This window comes from Gopherus evgoodei, chromosome 8 (assembly GCF_007399415.2).
Source record: "Gopherus evgoodei ecotype Sinaloan lineage chromosome 8, rGopEvg1_v1.p, whole genome shotgun sequence".
Lineage (NCBI taxonomy): Eukaryota > Metazoa > Chordata > Testudines > Testudinidae > Gopherus > Gopherus evgoodei.
Window position 1 is genome coordinate 109,440,989 of NC_044329.1, and position 21,790 is coordinate 109,462,778.

Consider the following 21,790-nt stretch of genomic DNA (forward strand, 5'->3'; position numbering starts at 1 on the left):
CAACAACAAAAACTAACAGCACACACAAAACTTCCCTCCCTCAGGATTTGAAAGTATCCTGTCCTCTGATTGGTCCTCGGGTCAGGTGACAGCCAGGCTCACTGTTCTTGTTAACCCTTTCCAGGCAAAAGAGATATGAAGCACTTTTGTTCTATTAACTCTTACTTATATGTTTATGACAGTCACCAACAGAGGTTGGTCCAATAAAAGATATTACCTCACCCACCTTGCCTCTCTAATATCCCGGGACTGACACAGCTTCAACAATACTGCATTATACCCACACTAGATAATCTACGTGTAAAGATCCATGAACAGTATGTAGCATCAGCTTAAGACTCATCTACATGGTGAAATTCAACAGTGGCTATTCTGCAATAGCTGTTCCAGTCTACGTAGAACCCTTCATGCTGGGACAGGGGCACTGATGAAAGAAGGTATGTTCTGCTAGCTCCTGCTCCTTGGACTTTGTCTTTATACATCTACAGCTCAGGGTAAATGGGAATTGAATGGCAGAACTTGGTTTTAATCACCTAAATACATTAAAAAAAAGATAGGTCTATTTACACCCAAGTATAATTACAGTTGTGTGTAATTTTAACAGTGTTGGCAGTGTCAAAATTAGAATCAGGATTTACAATTTGTTAGACCACTCTGTTTTATTAGCGCAGCGCTCCGCCAGTAACACCCAGATAATGTGAGTGGCCATGCAAGACCCAAACAGTCTTATTTATACAGATAAAAGAGCGGGAATTAGACAAAGGGACAAAGAAAGCAAAACAGTAAAATTCACCAGGGGCATAGCATGCATATCCTATTTTCTTACTAACTCTTATCAATTTAAGGCTAATACTTCACCAATTGTCCTTAAATGGTGCAGTTGTTCTATGTGAATGTTTGTATTCCTGACACCTGGATTGCAGCATTCCAACAGTATTACTTAAAGATACAGACAGCATTTTTTTAATCCTTTTTATTTTTACAATATAATTCATTCTACTTTCACAATCCCTCCTTTTGGTCAAGCGTACGCCATGACCAACAATTACTGGGTTCCACAGGTTAACCGTTCCTTATTTTTTTGTTCATCAGTGATATTTAAAATTATTATATTAGCACTTTGTTTTGGGGCAGTTATCTGGGTGACACAATTCTGGATACAACAGGAGATTAACTGAAAGCATACAAAAATCACTACGATTTCAAACAGGATAGTTAGGGCTCCCTGAAACACCAGTTTCCTATGCCAGAGAAATTGAACAGGTTACTTAGCCACTTTCATAAAGAACTCGACTTTTTATGGGGAAGATATGCGATTTGTTCTAAGTGGCTAGCGCGATTTATTACCTCATTGGTAGTGAAGACGGTTGCCATCTCAGTGGAACCTCCAAATTGTCAAAGTTAGAATCAGGACTTACAATTTGTTAGACCACTCTGTTTTATTAGCGCAGCGCTCCGCCAATAACACCCAGATAATGTAAGTGGCCATGCAAGACCCAAACAGTCTTATTTATACAGATAAAAGAGTGGAAATTAGACAAAGGGACAAAGAAAGCAAAACAGTAAATTTCACCAGGGGCATAGCATGCATATCTTATTTCCTTACTAAATCTTATTGATTTAAGGCTAATACTTCACCAATTGCCCTTAAATGGTGCAATTGTTCTATGTAAATGTTTGTATTCCTGACACCTGGATTGCGGCATTCCAACAGTTTTACTTAAAGGTACAGACAGCATTTTTTTAATCCTTTTTATTTTTACAATATAATTCATTCTACTTTCACAGCAGGCAGCATAAGTAACATGCTAGTTCAGCTGTATTTTAATAAACACAATTCACATTCACCCTGAACTCAAAACTTTAACCCAGAGGGCAAAGTACGCATACCTAATCAGTAACGGTTGATAGCACACAAGTACAAAATTATCCTACTCCACATAGTTTTATATTAACACTGCATGGTGCAGAGGTGGCAGAACTAGAAAGTCTGGAAGGAGGGGAAAGGCATACGCTCAAGTCTAATATTTTTCTGTCCAGATGTCTCCCTTCACATTATTTGCTTTGAAGTCAGGATCATTTGTAAAGAAACGCATAAAGAGGTTCAGCAGCCTGCAGTTATTTTTGCAATAAAAATGTGGGACGGTTTTTGTAGCAGTGAAGACAAAAATGAAACAGACAGAGTCTGTCAATAAGTTAATATATAGTTAAGCAATCACGGTTAAACCTGGGTATGAAAAGTTCATTTCTCTGCGCATGTGTGTGGAGCCGGGGGAAGAAAACCTGAACTCAATGGTGTGAGAATCAAAGATGATGTGAAAGTAACATGAATAGCTGGGGGGGAGGGAGTCTATAATGACTAATAGCGAGAGATGTAAATTACACGAATTTATCACCCCTCCCTTTAAATCTCACTTCTTCTTGGGGCCGGTGGGAAGTGCACTAATCTGATTACAAACACAAATCAAAGGTGCCATCGTTTTGTAGCACTCGGTCACTCTTGCTCCACAGCTCAGAGGTTAGCGCTCCAGTTTTTCCATTACTCTTGTTTAAACTCTACAATAATCTTTTTGAACCAAGTTTAACCTCGGGTACCCACATGCACAAACCAGGCAGCACAAATGCATCCCTCTCCCCTTTCATTTATAGACTCAATGAAGCGATCATCCCACCAACTTCTGCGACAAAAGCTAATGGAAATGGGACATTTAGTCCAAGACAGCCACCGCTTTTGCAAATCGCCCCGGGAGAATGCACAGACCAGTCTCATGCAAATCGGGTTAAATAGAAACGGGAATTAAAACAGCTTTAGGAAATCACATCGGGAAACTCACCGCACACCCGTTACTCTCCCTTCTCTATTCCCAAAGAGAGTTCAAAATACAAAAACTCTACATTTCCGTTTCCGGGTTTGATCTTTAACCCCACAGTCAGAGCCAGCAGATTTCCCCTTCCACGTGGGCCTGGAGAATGCACGTGTTACTGTATTTCCTCTGCTTTGCAAAGTCCTTACTGCAGCACAACTTCCACGGCAGGCTTTGCAAGCTTGCTGGGGGTGTTGTATGGAGGTGGCGGCTCTGAAATTGACAAAAGAGGAGCCCCTAAGTGGCAAAATCCTGCCAGGATTTATTCTCTTTTGAAAGGAAGATTCTCGTTATTCTGGAGTTAAAATTAAAGTAGCGTTTCTCTTGCCACCGCGAGTTTTGCATGTAGAATTTTGTGAGGGAGGATTTTGCATTTAAAGCTATTCTCTCTTGTAAAGGAGGAGTTTGGTTTTTTAAATTTCTTCCTCTGCGGATGGAAAAATTGTCAGTGTTTCCTCCTCCTCACTGTTTGAAATGTCCCTCACTCAAACTCTCACAGTTTGAGACACAGCTCTTGGTCCCATCCTCCAAACTCGTTCTCAGCTAAATAGTTCATTGGAGTAAGTGGAGTTACAAATCTGAGTAAAGGTTGGTAGGATCTGCTCCCCTGTGACAAACAACCAGGGAAATCACAATTTGATCCCAGTAGGGTTAAAAAGAGAATACACACACATCACAGGAGAAATGGTATAGTGGACTCGCCTCCTGGATGGACTTTGGATCATTTAGTTTTAGTTAATTTAATTATGCTGTTTGTTAATCATTTATATAGAAAGCCTCTTGTCTTTTGCTGTTCCTTTGTCTCTGCCTTACACTTCATAGTGGTACATTTCAACAGCTTGGATTTTCAAATTCATAGAAAAAGTTTAAAATGATCTTAACAGGATAACAAACTGCTCCAATCTATTTAAAAGGAGGGCACTTTTTTAAATAAAGATGAACCATAGATTTCTCTAAGGGAAAACATTGTTCAAGCATGTATTTTCCAGAAAAGTCTTTGCTTTTTCCCTCAACAACTTGTCCTTCTCTTTTGGGAGATATTTTTCTCCCACCAAGTCTCTTACACTATTTACATCCATCGTTTTGAATATTACCATTCCACAGAAAATCCAGTGTCAGGTTTTTTCACCCCTTTTCTTGCTCTAACGTTTGCATTAGAAGGTGCAACAAGAGGAGGATGTGTACTGGGACAACAGACAGCTTTTATTCAAACACACTCATCCTCAGATATGCGTTTCCTTATTTAAGCAAGTAGGTTTAAATCAAGGTTAACCTAGGTACGAGTATATAGATTAATACTGAGTAGATATGATCCTGCTCTCACTCCAGTCAATGGCAAAACTTTAATTGATTGCAGTGGGAGCAGGATCTGTCCCTGTGAGTGTGGAATATTCCTATGTTTGTTGTACTTGTATAACTAAAAATGGCCATGACTGAGGAAAATCACATTCAGCTGTGACTTTGTACTCCAGGTTTCCATTTTTACAACCACCTTGGAAAGCTTGAGGATCTGGGAAGTAAAGTAGAGTTAGAATGGAAAAACAGTGATAGCTGCAACAGGGACTTTGGTGTAGGTATTATTGTCTACCAAAATGCCATTCTGCTGCAGTCTCTTTCATCTTTGCTGTACTCAGTTGGTTCAAACCCAGAAGGATCAGGGGTATAGGAAAATCACCTTTGGCCACTCACACGATCACACTTCTCCATGGTGCATCCTGTCGCTACCAAACAGAATAAAGGAGCAAAGACTAGAGAGAAAAAAGGAAAGACAACAAAGCAGGGGAGGGGGAGAAGAAAAAAAGGAAAGAGTAAAATGCAAGAAGAGAAGGTAATGAAAGTTCCTGTCCCTCTAGAAACTGTCTATTAATAGTCACTGCCAAGAATATGACAAATTTAAGGCTGCAGAGGCTGCTTAAATAATGTGGCCTTAAGTATTAAAACTGCAACAAATATATAATACCAGCTAGCTCTTATATAGCACTTTCCATCAGAAGATTTCCAAGCACTTGACAAAGCAGGTGAGCATCATTATCCCCATTTTAAAGATAGGGGACTCAGGCACAGGGAGGTGAAGTGATTTGCCCAAGGTTATCCAGCAAGCCAGTGGCCGAATTGAGACTAGAACGCAGGTCTCCTGAGGCCTAGTCCACTGAACTAAATGCCCAGTAACTAAAAAGGGAGTAGACAAGAGAATGGAAGAAAATATATTAAAATTTGCGTCAGAAAAAGGGCTGTAATGATCCATTCTGACAGACATAACATTTGCCAGTTGAAATGCATACTTGCAAAACAGGAAAAGGGGCACTAGACATTCTGATCTAACTTAAAAATCAAACATCTATCATTTTGAGCTAAAGCAGAAAAAAGTACAAATAAGCATATATTATGTGATTGCACAGACTGAATTTCAGAGCTGTTTCTCAAAAAGTTTGCAAAGGTAATATTACTAGACCTAACTTATTCTGAGGCCCATCAATGGTAGCTAAATGCCTATTAGATTGAGACTATGATAATTTTTTTTTCACCTTTGTTACCTTAAAATCTCTACAGTAGGCTATCAGAGGGTAGCCGTGTTAGTCTGGATCTGTAAAAGCAGCAAAGAATCCTGTGGCACCTTATAGACTAACAGACGTTTTGGAGCATGAGCTTTCGTGGGTAAATACATGCATCTGAGGAAGTGGGTATTCACCCACGAAAGCTCATGCTCCAAAATGTCTTTTAGTCTATAAGGTGCCACAGGATTCTTTGCTGCTTTTACAGTAGGCTGCGAGTTTTCTCTTATTAATCCAGTAATGGTACATTGTTGTGTGCAATTGTGCTGCTGACCATACCAGCTACATGTTCCAGACATGCTCCCGCTTGGAGTAGAAAGGAAATATTGAACTTGGGCTGGGGGGAGGGATAGCTCAGTGGTTTGAGCATTGGCCTACTAAACCCAGGGTTGTGAGTTTAAACCTTGAGGGCCATTTAGGGATTTGGTGATTGAGTTGGGGACTGGTCCTGCTTTGAGCAGGGTGTTGGATTAGATGACCTCGTGAGGTCCCTTCCAACCCTGATATTCTATGACCTTCTGGGACTAGTAGGGAGAAGAGAATGTACAGGCACAGCTCTGAGCCAGCCACAAAAATGTTGACATCTAGAAGCAAATTGCTCAGGCAGGGGCATAGAGGAGAACAGCTACGACAGTGGCCAGCAGCAGCGCAATGTGAAAGCCGAGGAACAGTATGCATTCTGGTATGCCAGGAAGGCCAACAATCAATTGGGTGCAGAGCTGCATACCTGTTGGTCTTTCAAAGAGCTGCCTGTTATACTTTGCAGAGACCCTACCATGACCTAGTACACGACTATGGATACTTCCAAGGAGCCTGAGTCACAGGCCCTTGCCATGAACAGTGAGGAGAAGGAGGAGGATGGGGCAGGCAACCATGGGGGTCCAGCTATGCAGGGAGCCTGGACCTGTTTTTGAGTCCAGCCAGCCCCTACAGTTGAGCACAGGTAAGCCTGAAACAGGGAAGGAACCTCAGGTAAGTGTGTAAATAAATTTTCCATTACAGTATGACTCCCCCAACTTACCAGGACATAGCTGTTGATTTTAATTAATTTACTCATAGTAGAACAGCTAAAGAAACAAAGAGAGGCAGAGTTGTTACCTGCTTTTCATTCCCCTGTACAGTTAGTCAGGGAGAGCTGTGGGGAGCAGTTTGTCTATGTACATCGGGATGTCCATTGAATCCTCCTCACATATCTCAATGAAACTTTCATGGAGGTACACCGCAATCTGCTTCTAAAGGTTTCTAGGGATGTCAACGTTATTTCTTCCTTCTTGGTAGGACACTTTCCCACACTATTGGGCAATAATTTTGGCAGGTTAGCAGCATACAGGCAACTTCAGCTGTGCTTTCTCTGTCTTTGTTACCCTCAGCAGTGAGATATCAGCTAAAACCACCACCTGTGTGAAATGTTGCCAGTATTCACTGCCAGTGCCCTATACTCATAGTTTCATGCTACCAAGCAGTTCCCTACTTGTTTCCATCACCCCAGGCAGGTCATGCTCACCATGGTTGGAACTGTTAGTAGTGCTGTGAACAAGCACTCAGAAGCAGAAGTGCCAACAAGCATGTCTTATTTAACATGTTAGGTGAGCAAGGGAAGGGGGGATTTATAAATCCTAAGTTTTGCTTTTTGTACATACTATACTGACAATGATATCTTTGCATGTCTTATCTGCAGCTGCCTCCACTGAGGCCTTAAGGTGTTTCCCCTCTGCACCAGTCAAATGACTGACCCAGATAAGGAGGAGAAAAAAAGAGGACACAGGAACACATGTTCTGTGAGATCCTGCAAGGTGGTGCTGCGTCAGACCTTAAACAGAGGGACTAGAAAGTGAATATCGCAGACTGTATGGAAAAGAAAAGAGTGGACAGGAGAAATGCCCAGTAGTCCCAGCAGGAACAGGAAAGGGAGATGCACCAGGACATAATGGAGCTTCTCCATTAGCAAACACAGATCTGCAGACTCTTGTGGACCTCTAGGTTCAACAATCCCAGGCTTGACTGCCATTGCAGTTGGTGGAGTGCTGCAGCATAGTGCCTCCCTGCACCTGCCTCACCATTCAGCGTGGCCTCAGAGCCAGCATGCTTACCCCTACCACTTCACACTGGGGGAGAGCATGGATAACCACAGCTTCACATACACTGACCCGCAAGAGCCACAGCTGATGTATGTGTAGCTACAATGGACATCAATGTTCCTGTCTAGGGTGACCAGATGTCCTGATTTTATAGGGACAGTCCAGATATTTGGGGCTTTTTTTTATATGGGCTCCTATTACCTCCGCACCCCCTGTCCCGGTTTTTCACACTTGCTATCTGGTCATCCTATTCCTATCCCTTATTTATTTATTAAGGTTCTGCATTTTGTTTAAGTTAAAAATCTATTTACTATTATGTCCTTCAGATTGTTTGTTAGGTGTTGTTTTCATAACTGAATAAAGTTATTATTTTGAAAGTGATTGATCTTTATTAGTTCACAACACATGGTACATAATGCCTGCTGGCAGAGAAAATAATGGGCTTATATGCTCACTACCCAGAGGATCAGTGGCAAACAGTGTAGTCATACATGTACCCCAAGCAACCCAACATTTTCTTAGCTGCACTTACCATGACATATGCACAGATGTGCAGCAAGCACCAAACAGGCCCCCAAACTGCAGTGCCAGGATAAGCACAGTACACCACAGCACATGACTGTGGCTCACTGTTAACGTGCTCTTTCAAAGCCTCCCTAAGCCATACAGCTCTGCATTGAGCTCATCCGATAGTCCTTGTGTCCAGCTGTTCAAATTCAGCAGACAGCCACTCTACCTTTACTGCTGAGGCAACTTCTCAGCCTTTGCTTCATAAATATTATGCAGGACATAACAGGTAGCTATAACCATTGGAATATTTTTTGCACTGAGATCCAATCTGGTGAGTAAACAATGCCGGCGCCCTTTCAATTTACCAAAAGCACATTCAATGGGCATTCTGCACTGGCCGAAACTGTAACTGAATCTCTCCTTGGTTCTGTCAAGGTGTCCAGTGTATGGTTCCAGAAACCAGGGGAACAAGAGAGAGGCAGGATCCCCCAAGCATTTCAATATTTCCAAAAGTAATCTGTTGGTCAGAAAAGAAGGTCCTTGCTTTTAGCTTTCTGAAGTCTTGTTTTCTTAAAGATGTGAGCATCATGCACCTTCCTTGACCAGCCAATACTAATGCCAATGAAGCACTGCTGGTGATCCTCAAGTGCTTGCATAACCATGGAAAAGTAGCCCTTTCTGTTGATGTACTCTGTGGCAAGGTACTCTGGTGCCACAATAGGGATGTGCATGCCATCTATTGCTCCACTGCAGTTTGGGAACCCCATAGCTGTAAAGTCATCCACTAAGTCCTGCACATTGCTAAGAGTCAAAGTCCTGCATAGCAAGAGACAACTAATGTCCCAGCACACTTGCATGACTACAGCACCAACAGTGAATTTTCCAGCTCCAAAATGACTTCCTATTGACTGGTAGCAATATGGCATTGCAAGTTTTCACAGTGTGGCTGCCACCACAGATGCCGACTTTCTAATGTGCCAGTGGATGCTTGACCCCCAGCTCTGCCCCAGGCCCCGACCCCACTCCACCCCTTCCTCCAAGGTCCTGCCCCTTCCTGCTGCCTCCCCCCAGTGTGCCATGCCCTTGCTCCTCCCCCTCACTCCCAAAGCCTCCTGCACACCACAAAACAGTTGATTACAATGGAGAGGTGCGGGGAAGTAGGGGGAAGTGCTCATTAGTGGGGCCTGTCAGCAGGCAGCAAATACTAGGAGATTGGGGGGTTGCTGATAGGGGGGCTGTCGCTGGGTGCTCAGCACATATCATTTTTTCCTCATGGGTACTCCAGCCACGGAGCACCCACAGAGTCGGCGCCTAGGGTTGCCACTCACTTCTGCACTGTCAGTGCAGCTCTCAGTTTGTTGTCCTTGCATTGGATGGCTGAGGCAAGCTCAGCACACAGGTCCAAGAATGTGACCTTGCGCACCTGAAAGTTCTGGAGCAACTGCGCATCACCCCAAACCTGCATTACGAGGCTATCCCACCAGTCAGTGCTTGCTTCTTGGACCCAGAAATGGTGTTCCATCATCTGGAGCTGCTCTGTGAATGCCAACATCCCTGAATTGGTTTACACTACGTCCCACGGTAGTCTGTCCTCAAAGAAATTGTCGTGTTCTCTGCAGTTCTGCAAATACATCCTGTGCTTGCTATGCTCATTGCAATAGTATAAAGCTGCCAAGGCTCTCTGTTTCTGTGAGAGATGGCAGACAGAAATAAGTCCAGTGCGGGTATGTGGGAAATTGAAAATAGATGTGAAAACTATGGGATGGAGAACATTGAATTATGGGGAGTTGAACATTTATGCCCCCACCATGCTTTGCCAAAACTTACCCAAAAGACAGTGTGCTGAACAGTGGCAAGTTGCTCACTGAGATACCTGCCTATGGTAGACTCCACGGTGCATCAGTCCAAGCACTCCTGGTGAGAGCACACAGCACTGATGCAAAGAGCGTGTACACAAGCAATATACTAACTGTAGTGGCTGTATGCAGATGTAACTTGCATCATCAAAACTATGTAGTGCAGACACAGCCCTAGTGTTTGGGCTGCTCCAGTGGTGATACCAGGGAGGGACCAGTCTCTCCTGGCTCCTCTTTTGGGGGGGGGGGCAGGCTGGCTGGCCCAGTGACATTATATCTGCAGTGCCAAAGCTTCGCTGGGTCCTGGATTTCTCTGGAGCAACACTCCAGGCTGCTCTGGCAGGCAGCCCTGCTGTTAGCCTCTTTGAGTTACTCTAGGTGGGAATTTGTGTTTTAAGGAGCTAGCTAATATTATTGTAAATTGTAGTGCAGACAATGAACAAACGTTTCTGCTAGCTGGATTTAGCACTATAATTAAAGCAAGCACTGTAACTGCTGAGGTTTTGTCGGTGACATGTCAATCGCAATTAACTCACAGAGTTCACTAAAAATATTAACTGCCATTAAAAAATTAATCACGATTAATCGTACTTATAACAATAGAATACCAATTGAAATTTATTAAATATTTTGGATGTTTTTCTACAATTTTCAATATTGATTTCAATTACAACACAGAATAAGAAATGCACAGTGCTCACTTTATATTATTAATTTTGATTACAAATATATGCCCTGTAAAAATGATAAACAAAAGAAATAGTATTTTTCAATTCACCTCATACAAGTACTGAAGTGCAATCTCTTTATCGAGAAAGTGTAGCTTACAAATGCAGATTTTTTTCTGGTTACACAACAGCACTCGAAAACAAAACAGTGTAAAACTTTAGAGCCTACAAGTCCACTCAGTCCCACATCTTATTTTGCCAATCAATAAGACAAACGTTTGTTTACAGTGATGGGCGATACTGCTGCCTGCTTCTTATTTACAATGTCACCTGACAGTGAGAACAGGTATTCGCATGGCACTTTTGTACCTGGCATTGCAAGATCTTTACATGCCAGATATGCTAAAAATTCATATGCCTCTTCCATGCTTCAGCCACCATTCCAAATGAAATGCTTCCATGCTGATTATGCTCATTACAAAAATAAACATGTCAATTAAATTTGTGACTGTTCTCCTAGGAGGGAGAATTGTATGTTTCCTGCACCGTTTTACCCGCATTCTGCATCTATTTCATGTTATAGCAGTCTCGGATGATGACTCAGCACACGTTCGTTTTCAGAACACTTTCACAGCAGATTTGACAAAACACAAAGAAGGTACCCCTATGAGATTTCTAAAAATAGGTAGGTTTAAGAATCTGAAGTGCTCTCCAAAATCTGAGAGGGACAAGGTGTGGAGCATGCTTTTAGAATTCTTAAAAGAGCAACACTCTGATGAGGAAACTACAGAACCCAAACCACCAAAAAAGAAAGTGAACCTTCTGCTAGTGGCATCTGACTCAGATGATGAAAATGAACATGCATCTGTCCACACTTCTTCGGTTCACTATTAAGCAGAACCCATCATCAGCACGTCTTCTGGAATGGTGGTTGAAGCATGAAGGGACATATGAATCTTTAGCGCATCTGGCATATAAATATTTTGCAACACCAGCTACAACAGTGCGATGCGAATGCCTGTTCTCACTTTCAGATGAAATTGTAAACAAGAAGCAGGCAGCATTATCTCTTGCAAATTGTAATCAACCTTGTTTGTCTGAGTGATTGACTGGCCAAGAAGTAGACTGAATGAACTTGTAGGCTCTAAAATTTTACATTATTTTTGAATGCAGTTAATTTTGTACATAATTCTACATTTGTAAGTTCAACTTTCATGATTGCACCTCACTTGTATGAGGTGAATTGAAAAATAAAATTCGTTTTTTACAGTGCAAATATTTGTAATAAAAATGAATATAAAGTGAACACTGTACACCTTATATCCAGTGTTGTAATTAAAATATATTTAAAAATGTAGTTAACATCCAAATATACTTAAAATAAATGGTATTCTATTGTTGTTTAACAGCACAATTAATCAATCACACAATCAATCACAATTAATTTTTAATTGCTTGACAGCCCTAATTTTAACATTGTGGGCCTAAACCAAACAGAAGGTCGGTTTGATATATTCTTGGATCCAAAGTTTCACAACACATGTAGACGTTCACACAGGTCATTTAGTCCTGGAAATTCCTCTGCCTGTCCTTAAGAATAGCTGCTCCACAGGCCTAATGCAAAGAACTCTATGACAATCTTTCAACTGATTTCAATTAACTTTGGATCAAACCCCATGATCCAAGGGAAGATTTAGCTTTTTCCAGCAGAGTGCTGCTCTATGTCCCGGTCAGAGCTCTGAGATCACCTTTGTTTTCAGTTTTCCCCCTACCCCAAATGTTTCCACTGATGGAACTGTACCAGTGAGAACACAGGCAAGAAATATTACGAGGAAAAGGCTAGCATAGATACAGCTAGTGGGACTGCTTGCAATAATATAGTGAGGATGATTTATTTAATCCCATATATAACATATTTTATATACTATAATGCCAATATAGGCCCAATTCTATTTTTAATAAGGCAATTGTAAAATTTCCACTGACCTCACTGGTACAGGTTAAACTCCATTAACCTTACTTTCCCCCAAAGTCTAAAATATTTCCTGTCAGAAGTGGTAAAGCACTGCTAGCTAACTAGACTATAAATTAAATTTAAACAGTTTTTAAATGATCTCTTCCTCTTGCAACAGAAGGACACAAAGGATTTCTAAGAGCCATTTGAAACCACCTTCCCATAAATTGATCACACATTTATTACTGTTATACTGCACCTCTCTAAAGCACATACCACTGTAGTATCTAGACTGAAATCTCCACGCGTTCAGTTTGCAACACTAGGGATACTAAGGTTGCTTCCGTCTCTACATAACCTCACGCACGTCCTCCCTTAACGAAACACTCAAGGAAGCTGTGTAAATCTGCAAAGTCATGCTGGCGCTGCAGCCGTAGCGTCTCGAAAGGGGATAGCAGGAGCCGGCTGTGTTTCCTTCATCCTTTCCCCCTCGCCACCCTGCCCTGTTTCCTCGCGAGATCCGGGAGACTATAAAGCCACAGATAGAGAGCTTGAGTGTGGGGACTGTAGTTAGCCCGTGGATCTCGTCTCTGCGCGTGTTAAGTGGCGGTTAAGGAGCCCACCTTTCCTTTCTGTAAGTGTTCTTCAGTTATCTGCCTGTGGCAAAATGTAATTTCTGGAATAAGATGTTTTATCTGTTTTAACTGTTCTGTGCCGCAGCGCACCTGGGGACTTGAAGAGCAGAGCGTGGTGAACTAATTTTTCTGCTAGGAACACCAAGCCTACTGACGCCTACAAGCTCCCTTTCCCCTTTCAGGGGGCGGGGGGAAGAGACTCTAGCTAGAACAATCTGAAAATCTCTCTTTAGCGTAGCCTGCGGGGATGAATCTGCAGAAATCTCCAGTCTTCTTAATGAATCTGGTTCCTTGAAACAAATGTTGCTCCTAATGCGGCGCTTTTTCCTAGGAGCAAAGCGCAGGAGTGTGAGGGGAACCAACTTTGGAAGCTCTCTGGCAGTCGCCATCAGAGGATGTGATACTGGCTCTAGGGTAGCTTCTCCCCTACAGCGCGAGTAGGGGAAACAAATGCTCTTAAAGTGGCCCTGAAATGGCGTGTTATAATCCCGGAATGAAGTGATTTCTCTGGGCTGGATACACCACTGTCCTAGCAGGCGATTTAATCCTTTAATGGCAGAAGTTTAGCGAATAAATCTGGTTTGGCCCCTTTGGGTTCTAACTTCCGGGAAATCTGGTTTGGATGGAGGCTCTCTCGAAGTTGGGGAGCTTGGAGGGAACTAGCCCTATCTAGTGCTAGGACTAATGCCCGGCTTGGTTTCTGTGGCCTGGGTTCCTCCGTGCGGGTGAGCTGGCTCTGGAGCGAGGCTCAGACTGCCATGTTTAGCGAAGCTAGTTCAATGGTCTCAGAACTGCACAAGTGTGTCTTTTTCTAGCCATGGTAGAACAGAAGTTTTGTCTATGTAAACTGTAAAAGGGGATAGTACCACAATTGTGACTGGTATCAGCACCTCTGCTTCCATAGGGAGGCCGCTGGCAGGGGGCCTTCTGGAATCCCCTCCCACCCCGGTTCACATAACCTGATCTTATCTCTAGAGGATGCTGCAGGACTCAACTGTTTCAGCTGGCCTTTGATGCTGTAGGGAGACTTGAAGATTAACGATGAGCTGATTTAAAAAACTATATTTGATGCCATTTTAAATCACCGACAGTGCTTGGAGCAAAGTTCAGCTGCTTTTAATGGTGTATAAGTTGAAAGGAAATAACATAATATTGATCATTAGGTGTCTTCACCACACTACCTAAATTTTAACAGCATTTTCTGAACATAGAGTATGGGAGACAGTGGTGTTTTTTTTTTCTCCTGTGTTAGTTGCCTTGTGCTGTGATAATACCAGACCATGGCAGAGACTCCAAACGAAGCAGAAACTATGCTGTGGGGAATCATAATGCAGTCTTCTCACTTGAGTGTTAATTCTTAACAACAGTGTTGCTTAAGAAAAATGACCAAGTTTTGTATGAAATTTGTTAAAGATGTATTCTAACATAACTTTACTGAAACTAAAGCAGCTTGATACTGTGCATAGGGCTTTAAATATGTTTACCCTTAGACAGGCATGAAGCTCTCAAAAGCAGAAAAGACACCAGATGCATCTTGTTAATTTCTGAAATAACTAAAGTGCAGTCTGACAATTCTGCAACAGTCACCTCCCTTAGATTGAACAAAAGAGACATTGTTGCCGTTGCACAATCTTAAATAACCTCTAAGAAGTAAATGCTCTGTAGTGTTGAGAAAGCACTTGTAATCACAAACTTGCTAATTCAGCACTACAATCAAATAATTAATTTGGTAGAACTGGTACAAACAGCTTAAGTCTGAATTAATAAACAATCATAGTACACAGTGATCCATCATGTTGTAAAATGCTTGCATTCCTAAATTTTCCAGTTTGTGTGGCTTTTTTACATGCGCGCACACACAGCTCCCTTTTCACTAACAAATAAAATGAAAGCTTTTAACCTTATGCTAGAACAATCTTTGGTGTACTCTAACTGGAGGAAGGACATAAGCCTTGCCAGTACAGTATGCCTAGTAAGACTGTTATCAAACCAATAGCATAGTGGAATGGTCAAGGTCTTGCACTGCATGTATCTATTCTGAACATGGAACAGACAGGCTTTCTTGTGTGGGCTGGATCTGTTAACTCTTCTGTCTCTGAGCCGTGCTGCACACAGTACTAATATAATGGCAGGCCAGCTTCTTTCTTTTCAAATCTTGAATTTTGTAATGGGACTCTGGGTGAACTCAAAGTTCATATGTTAACTGTGTGCATGATACATTTTAAATTACATGTGGCAGAGGGCAGAAAAGGAACAACTCTAGTCTATGGAATCTTATTAAGGTTGTATGAACTCAGTTTAGTAGTGTCTCAAGTAGTTTGGTCTTGATACCTGGATTGGATTTGTTTCCTCTCCCTAAACAGTGTGTGTAAAATTAATGGCAATAGCCACTACCTGTAATGTCAGTAGTCAATACAGAGGTTTCTTTAAAAAAAAAAACCCTACTTAGTATAGCTACAAGTTACCTAGGCACCAAAGGCTTTGGCAAACTAAACTTACTCACTGAACTCAGGAAACTTCTGTCATTTATATTGACCATCTTTTAAAAAAATTACCACTGGATTATTATGGCAGAACTGCATGTTGATCCTTGAGTTGACAATGCCTAGAAAGCTACATTGTCTAACATGTTTCTAATATTCTAGCCCATATCAAGATGTCTGCAGGAAATGCATTTATTGGGAAACCAGCCCCTGACTTCAAAGCCACAGCTGTGATGCCAGATGGGCAGTTCAAAGACATCACCCTCTCTGACTATAAAGGTAAGTCTAAAAGTATATAGTTGCACTTGTAGATTGCTTACTTCCCTCTTCCACAAGGCTGCATGTGTACTGCATTTCACTTCTGGTGACTTGGATTGATTCAAAAGTCAGGGTTGGTGGTAATCCTTTAAATTACCCATTTGGAATGTAACTTGTCCAGTGATTTGATCTGAGAAGTCCAGAGCTAGCATTGTAGGGTTATTGCTAGTGAAGACTGATGTATACTTGCAAAGCTGTGGGAGGAATCTGGCAGTATTTGCCTATGTTATGCTTGGTGGTAGCAAATGTGAAACATAGACTTTAATGAGAGCTTAATTTATGCTAAAATGTATTGGATCAGACCTGTTTGGCTTCTTTATCACTCCAGAAAAAGAGCTGATGCAATATCTCAAATATTTGGAACAGTCAAATCTCTCCCTCTTTTTAAAATGAAACTCTTGTAGTGCTTTCCTATCTTCATTAGCTAGCTGGAAGCAGTATTCTTCTATCGCACTAGAAAACTGGCTGCCTTAGCGGGGGAAAAATAGAGCAAGACTTTAAAAAAAAAAAAAAAAAACTTCAGTCCTTGATCTCTATAATATTCTTGGCGTATTGTTATATTATGTATTACAGTGGAATTGAACATTTTTGTAGCCAAATATGCAGCTTCTGTATGGAAGCTAGTAGAATGGGAGGTCCTCTGCTTTAGGTAGCCTAAAGAAGAAACAGTCCTGACCAAATTGTTAATTGGAATACACATGGTCTTTGTAGGTTTGTGCTTTTGAGACTACTGTAACTGTCTAAGGCCAGGTCCACACTACAGCGTTAAATCGATTTAACGCTGTAACCGTCCAACTACAATGCACTTAAAATCGATTTTAAGGGGTCTTAAAATTCGTTTAGCTGGAGTACAGAAATCAAAGGAGTAACCCTAAAATCGATATTACTAAATCGATTTAGGGTTAGTGTGGACAGATATCGAAGTTATTGGTCCTATTCTTTTACTGAGCTACCCAGAGTGCACCGCTCCGGAAATCGACGGTACCCTGGGACCATGGACGCACACCACCGAAGTAATGTGCCCTAGTGTGGACGCGTAAAATCGATTTTATAAAACCTGTTTTATAAAATCGATTTTTACTAATATCGATTTAAAGCTGTAGTGTGGACGTAGGCTAAAGAAGTGTAACTTACCCAAAGGACTAATTTGTGACTTATTTTTTTCCTAGGAAAATACATTGTGTTCTTCTTCTATCCCCTTGACTTCACCTTTGTTTGTCCAACTGAGATTATTGCATTCAGTGACAGGGCTGATGAATTTAAGAAACTTAACTGTCAAGTAATTGGAGCTTCTGTTGACTCTCATTTCTGTCACCTTGCCTGGTAAGCATCCATCTTTAATGCTTGTGACTTATACTAGTTTTCCTCTACAGAGTATACTAAAGAAATGATCTATCTTAAATTTCTCTGCTGTACTCAAATCTACAGCAAAGCTGGCAAGCAGCAATTGTATAATAGTGTCCTGTTGAGATCAATATCAATTAATAGAATTGGCTTCTGACCTAAGAATATTGCTTAACTACTGCAGTTACCAACTTTCCCCAAGACATTAACTATGCAGTTAATTGCAATATTAATTCTGCAAAAAGTATAGGTATTCCAGCACAGGTACACTGTACTCCTGTAGTTTCCTTCACTGCTATGTCCTCTCCTTCCTGACATTCTCATCTTCCTCTTCAGGGTCAATACTCCTAAGAAGCAGGGTGGATTGGGTAACATGAACATTCCACTGGTTTCAGATACAAAACGCATCATTGCTAAAGATTATGGAGTATTAAAAGACGATGAAGGTATTGCGTACAGGTAAGGCTGCTGGCAGGGTATCTTCATGACTGTTGTGATCCACAGATCTCTTCAAATAGAAGGGGGAAGGGGAACTTCTGGAGTGTCTTTACCAAAATAAATCCTAAAACTTGTAGGTACTTGCAAACTAAAGTTGTTAATCTTTAGCTCGCTTGCTTCCCTGCTCAAATTAAAATTCTCTAAGCTTTCTCAAACATGCCTGGTGGGCTTGGATGCCAAAGGCACTCGCTCACATCTTGATTTCCTAACCTGAAAGCTGCCTTCCTTTTCCTAACCTCACTATTGAGTGGCAACTAGCTAGTATGCTGTCCTTCACTCAAATCACTGTTTCCATAGTGATGCACTCTATGTAGTCTGCAAAGGACACAAGATTTGCAGTGAACTATAGAAATGTAAATACTAGCCTAATTAAAGAAATATCAAGCTGGGTGTGTGTTTCCTGTATATTTCTGCCTAATGACTGCTATTTTAGTCTAAGGAACTGAACATCTCATAACACCTCTTTGAATATTGAGTTCAGATTGTATGATAGGTCTGGAAGACCACCAAATCTTTTTTTGTCCTGCCATTCAGAGCTAAAACTCTAATCTTGAGGTGAGGCCACTGAAGTAACCTACTGCAACCAATACCTGCTAATTTTCAATATTGCTTTGAAAGGAGGTTCAGCTATGGCTTCATTTGATCTCTGACATGAGTGTTCCATTCATCCATGTGAAAGGAGCTTCCCTGTCCTTGCCCTTGCTACCGTCCTCCTCTGTTCTGTTTGTTTCACATTGATTCATATGCATGGAAGGCTCTCTTCCTGAGTGTTTCCTATTGCAATGGGAGTTGTAAATGGTCTCCAGATTAAAATTTGTTCTCCTGGCACCTCTAGCTTGTGTTGAGGATAAGCATGCTATGTAGTAGTTGTGGTGCAAACACTTGTTTCAGTGTTTTACATACAAGGGATAGTATTGTTGTGTAGTCTGCCTTTTTTTGGAAAGTTCGTAACTTAGTATCACACCTTAATAAAAAAAAAAGTAGCTTGTAAACTTCCGTTGGCAGGCATAATCTTTTTCAAAGTCTGTTCTTTGTTTTACTTGTGTCCAAAACTTTTATGTGCTTTTCTGCAGAGGCCTGTTCATTATTGATGATAAGGGAATCTTGCGTCAAATAACCATTAATGATCTCCCTGTTGGCCGCTCAGTTGATGAAACTCTCAGATTAGTCCAGGCTTTCCAGTTCACAGATAAACATGGAGAAGGTAAGCTCTTGCATTAGTTTGCTTTAAGTATTTAAAAGTACCCCTTTTCCTTTTGTAAAGGAAACTTGCTTTTCCAGGTGGTAAGATTATGCCACATAGCCAGGGCCTTGGTAAACTCAAGGCACCTGCATGTTTTTGCAAAAACTTACTTCAAAGAACAACCTTGTCTTGTATAGATTTTCTTTTTCTTATCTGTAAAAAAGCAACACAATGCTGTTTTACCTCCTATTTTAGTTCATCAGTATTGCTTCATCTAATGTACAAACATCACTTAGAAATTTGACCAATTCTGGTATTGGGCACTTACTGAGTAACATCAAGCAATGTCAGCTGGTAGCAGTTGTTGCTTGATCTAGTTCAGTGGCTTATTCCCTCCAACATTTTTGAAGAACAAATGTACTCTTAACCAGTGGCCACACTCACTTGTGCCCTCCAGGGATAGACTAGATGCAACTGAAAAGATCTATGGATGAAAAGCACTATGCAAGACTTGGGTAATATTACAGTGGCTCCCTAGTAAATTCCTGGGCAGGCTGCATCTCTCCCCAGGCTTGATAAAGCACCCTATGGGAAGGCTTGGGCAGATGGGCATGGCAGCTCTCCATGTATGCTTCTCACCTCTCTCTGTAGTCCATAGGGCAAATCAGATAGGAAGGGCAGAAGAGCAACTGGCTAGTGGCTCAAGCTGCCCTGTTAATAGTGTCCATATATTCTGTGGTGCTGGAGGTTGGAATCTGTTGCATTGAAACAAACCCATTAAAGATCCTCTAATGAGAACTTGCCTTTCTGGTAGCTAACACTGTTAGTCTTGAATCAGTGCAATTATTTCTAACCAAACAATTGCTCACTGCTTAATCTGCTCTTAATTACGGGCAGAACTGGTAGCTTAAGTAACACTTTCCATTACAAGACTGTCTTAAATTGCTTAGAATTGCTGAACTTCAACTACCCATTCAGTTTTTTTTTTTTTTTTTTTCATTTCCAGTGTCTCCTGCAGGCTGAATCTTTGTATCTTAGTCTCCTAAATGGGTCAGAACAAAACTAGGGCAAAATACTGTTGCCCACAGTAAATTCTTCCAACCGTTTTGTTAAGCACTAGTGCCTCCATGCTTTAGGGTGGACTCAATTTGCTGGTGTTTCTGCCCTTGATTAAAGGATGTGCTTGTCTTTGGACTAGGTCAAATTTGAGTGGATTGCTGTCCAAGTTAGAAGCCTCTGAAAAATGAGTTGGCACATGCTCCAAGCTTATTGTTGAAGTCTCCAAAGACTATGCCTGTACTAGGCATGTGCCATTGCAGCACAGTTTTTATGTGCTGACCTGGCTGGGTGTATGCCAGATCTAGAGACTGAGCAATACTTTCTGTACACTTGCTTCTCCTAGCTGCTGTTGGCCACTGGTGCTAGATACCAGAACTGAGCAGGGAGACTCCTGTGTACTCAGTTGTCACCTGGTGGTGCCCAGGCAGTGAAGTAAGAAGCAGCCTGGCTGGAGTTTTGGAGGTGGGGGAGGACAGGGACAAACTGGGGCAGAAGGCTTTAAACCACTAGAGTATGTTTTCCCTCTAGGATTCTTCAGTCAGCAAATAGCTGTAAAAGCATTTAAAAGTTGGGAAATGCCAGAATTAAAGTTGTCTGTCACTTCCTTAGGCACTGATAACTGAAGCACAAAATAAAATTAAAACAGGATGGAGTGTTAAAGGTGGATGTCAGTAACACAATGTGATTACAGCAATAAGTAATTGTATTTGCAATCTTTTGAATTGCTGGCATGCTCTCTTCTCTTGTAGAAGTTCCTGTAAGACATGTTTTTTTACAAGCAGTTAATAAAACTTCTCTTTCAGTTTGCCCAGCTGGCTGGAAACCTGGGAGTGAAACCATCAAACCTGATGTTCAGAAAAGCAAAGAATTCTTCTCCAAGCAGCAGTAAATTTGCTGCCTGTGCTCAACTGTGTTAGACTAGTATCTTCAGAGTGTCTTCTGGAAAAGAACAAGAGCATCAAGTATTCTTTTGGAATTTTCTGACTATTTAAAGATTGCATACTGTGAGTCAAGAGAAGTCTTGTCTGTAGGAGTCAACCATCCTTTTTACTAGCCTTACTGACAATACCTTGATATAGAATCCTAATGATCAATACTTGTGTATCATACCTTGTTGACTTCAATGCCCAATACAGAGTGTAAGTAGTTTGGGTCAGTGTTGCATGTAGCCCAGCTGTATCTGACATTTTGTAACTATTAAACTCATAGAAACTAGAACAGTCTATTGTTTCTCTAAGAATTCCAGCAGTGACTTAGGGATGTGAAGCAACTCTGAAAATAACACCTTTCCTTTGGTCCATTGTGCAAATTAACATTCACGTTCTTTAAATTGTCTCATCGGTCTGACCCAGTATGGCCATTCTTAAGGCCCATCTAGCCCAGTATCCTGTCTTCCAATAATGGCCAATGCCGGATGCCCCAGAAGGAATGAACAGATCAGGGAATCATCAAGTGATCCATCCCCTGTCACCCATTCTGGCAAACAGGCTAGGGACATCATTCTTGTCTCTCTCCCAATCCTATCTGTTCCCCATTCCTGGCTTCTCATCCCATTCTCTGCACCTAGCCAGTCCTCTCTACGTTTCATTTCAGTCCCCTTACCCAGACAAGTCTGTCCAGTAAGCACATTCCCCTCCAGAGCCAGGAGTGGACAGAATGTTAACTATCTTACAGTAACTGATTCTTCAAAATGTGTTGTCCACATATACCACATCTGGGGCACATAAGAGATCCTTTTTGGACAGCAATGTCTGGGGCCTACATCCTAGGTGTCCTTGTGTTCCTCAT

The 21,790-nt window shown here is 41.6% G+C and overlaps 2 protein-coding genes across 3 annotated transcripts in view; one reads left to right on the forward strand and one right to left on the reverse strand.

The window, feature by feature from the left end:
* AKR1A1 (aldo-keto reductase family 1 member A1) overlaps nucleotides 1-12,852 on the reverse strand; it is a 43,726-nt gene extending 30,874 nt beyond the window's left edge. Inside the window, exon 1 of one of the 2 annotated variants that reach the window (XM_030572187.1) lies at nucleotides 12,759-12,852. The gene's annotated coding sequence lies outside the window, so the exon portion shown is untranslated. Of the gene's footprint in view, nucleotides 1-2,834; nucleotides 2,934-12,758 lie in introns of those variants that run through there. The other variant, XM_030572186.1, reaches the window with a different exon arrangement.
* Nucleotides 12,853-12,991: 139 nt separating this feature from the next.
* Nucleotides 12,992-21,217, forward strand: PRDX1 (peroxiredoxin 1). Its single transcript, XM_030572188.1, has 6 exons — nucleotides 12,992-13,116; nucleotides 15,763-15,879; nucleotides 17,088-17,241; nucleotides 17,599-17,721; nucleotides 18,834-18,964; nucleotides 20,806-21,217. The coding sequence occupies exons 2-6, from the start codon at nucleotides 15,774-15,776 to the stop codon at nucleotides 20,889-20,891; spliced, it is 600 nt and encodes a 199-aa protein (XP_030428048.1). The 5' UTR covers nucleotides 12,992-13,116; nucleotides 15,763-15,773; the 3' UTR covers nucleotides 20,892-21,217.
* Nucleotides 21,218-21,790: the final 573 nt, after the last annotated feature.

Excerpts from the sequence above, each read along its gene's own strand:
- PRDX1 (XM_030572188.1), top strand. The coding sequence starts at position 15,774 with ATGTCTGCAGGAAATGCATTTATTGGGAAACCAGCCCCTGACTTCAAA. Across the intron at positions 17,242-17,598 it reads CATTTCTGTCACCTTGCCTG|GGTCAATACTCCTAAGAAGC; the intron begins GTAAGCATCCAT and ends CTTCCTCTTCAG. Across the intron at positions 18,965-20,805 it reads CACAGATAAACATGGAGAAG|TTTGCCCAGCTGGCTGGAAA; the intron begins GTAAGCTCTTGC and ends CTTCTCTTTCAG.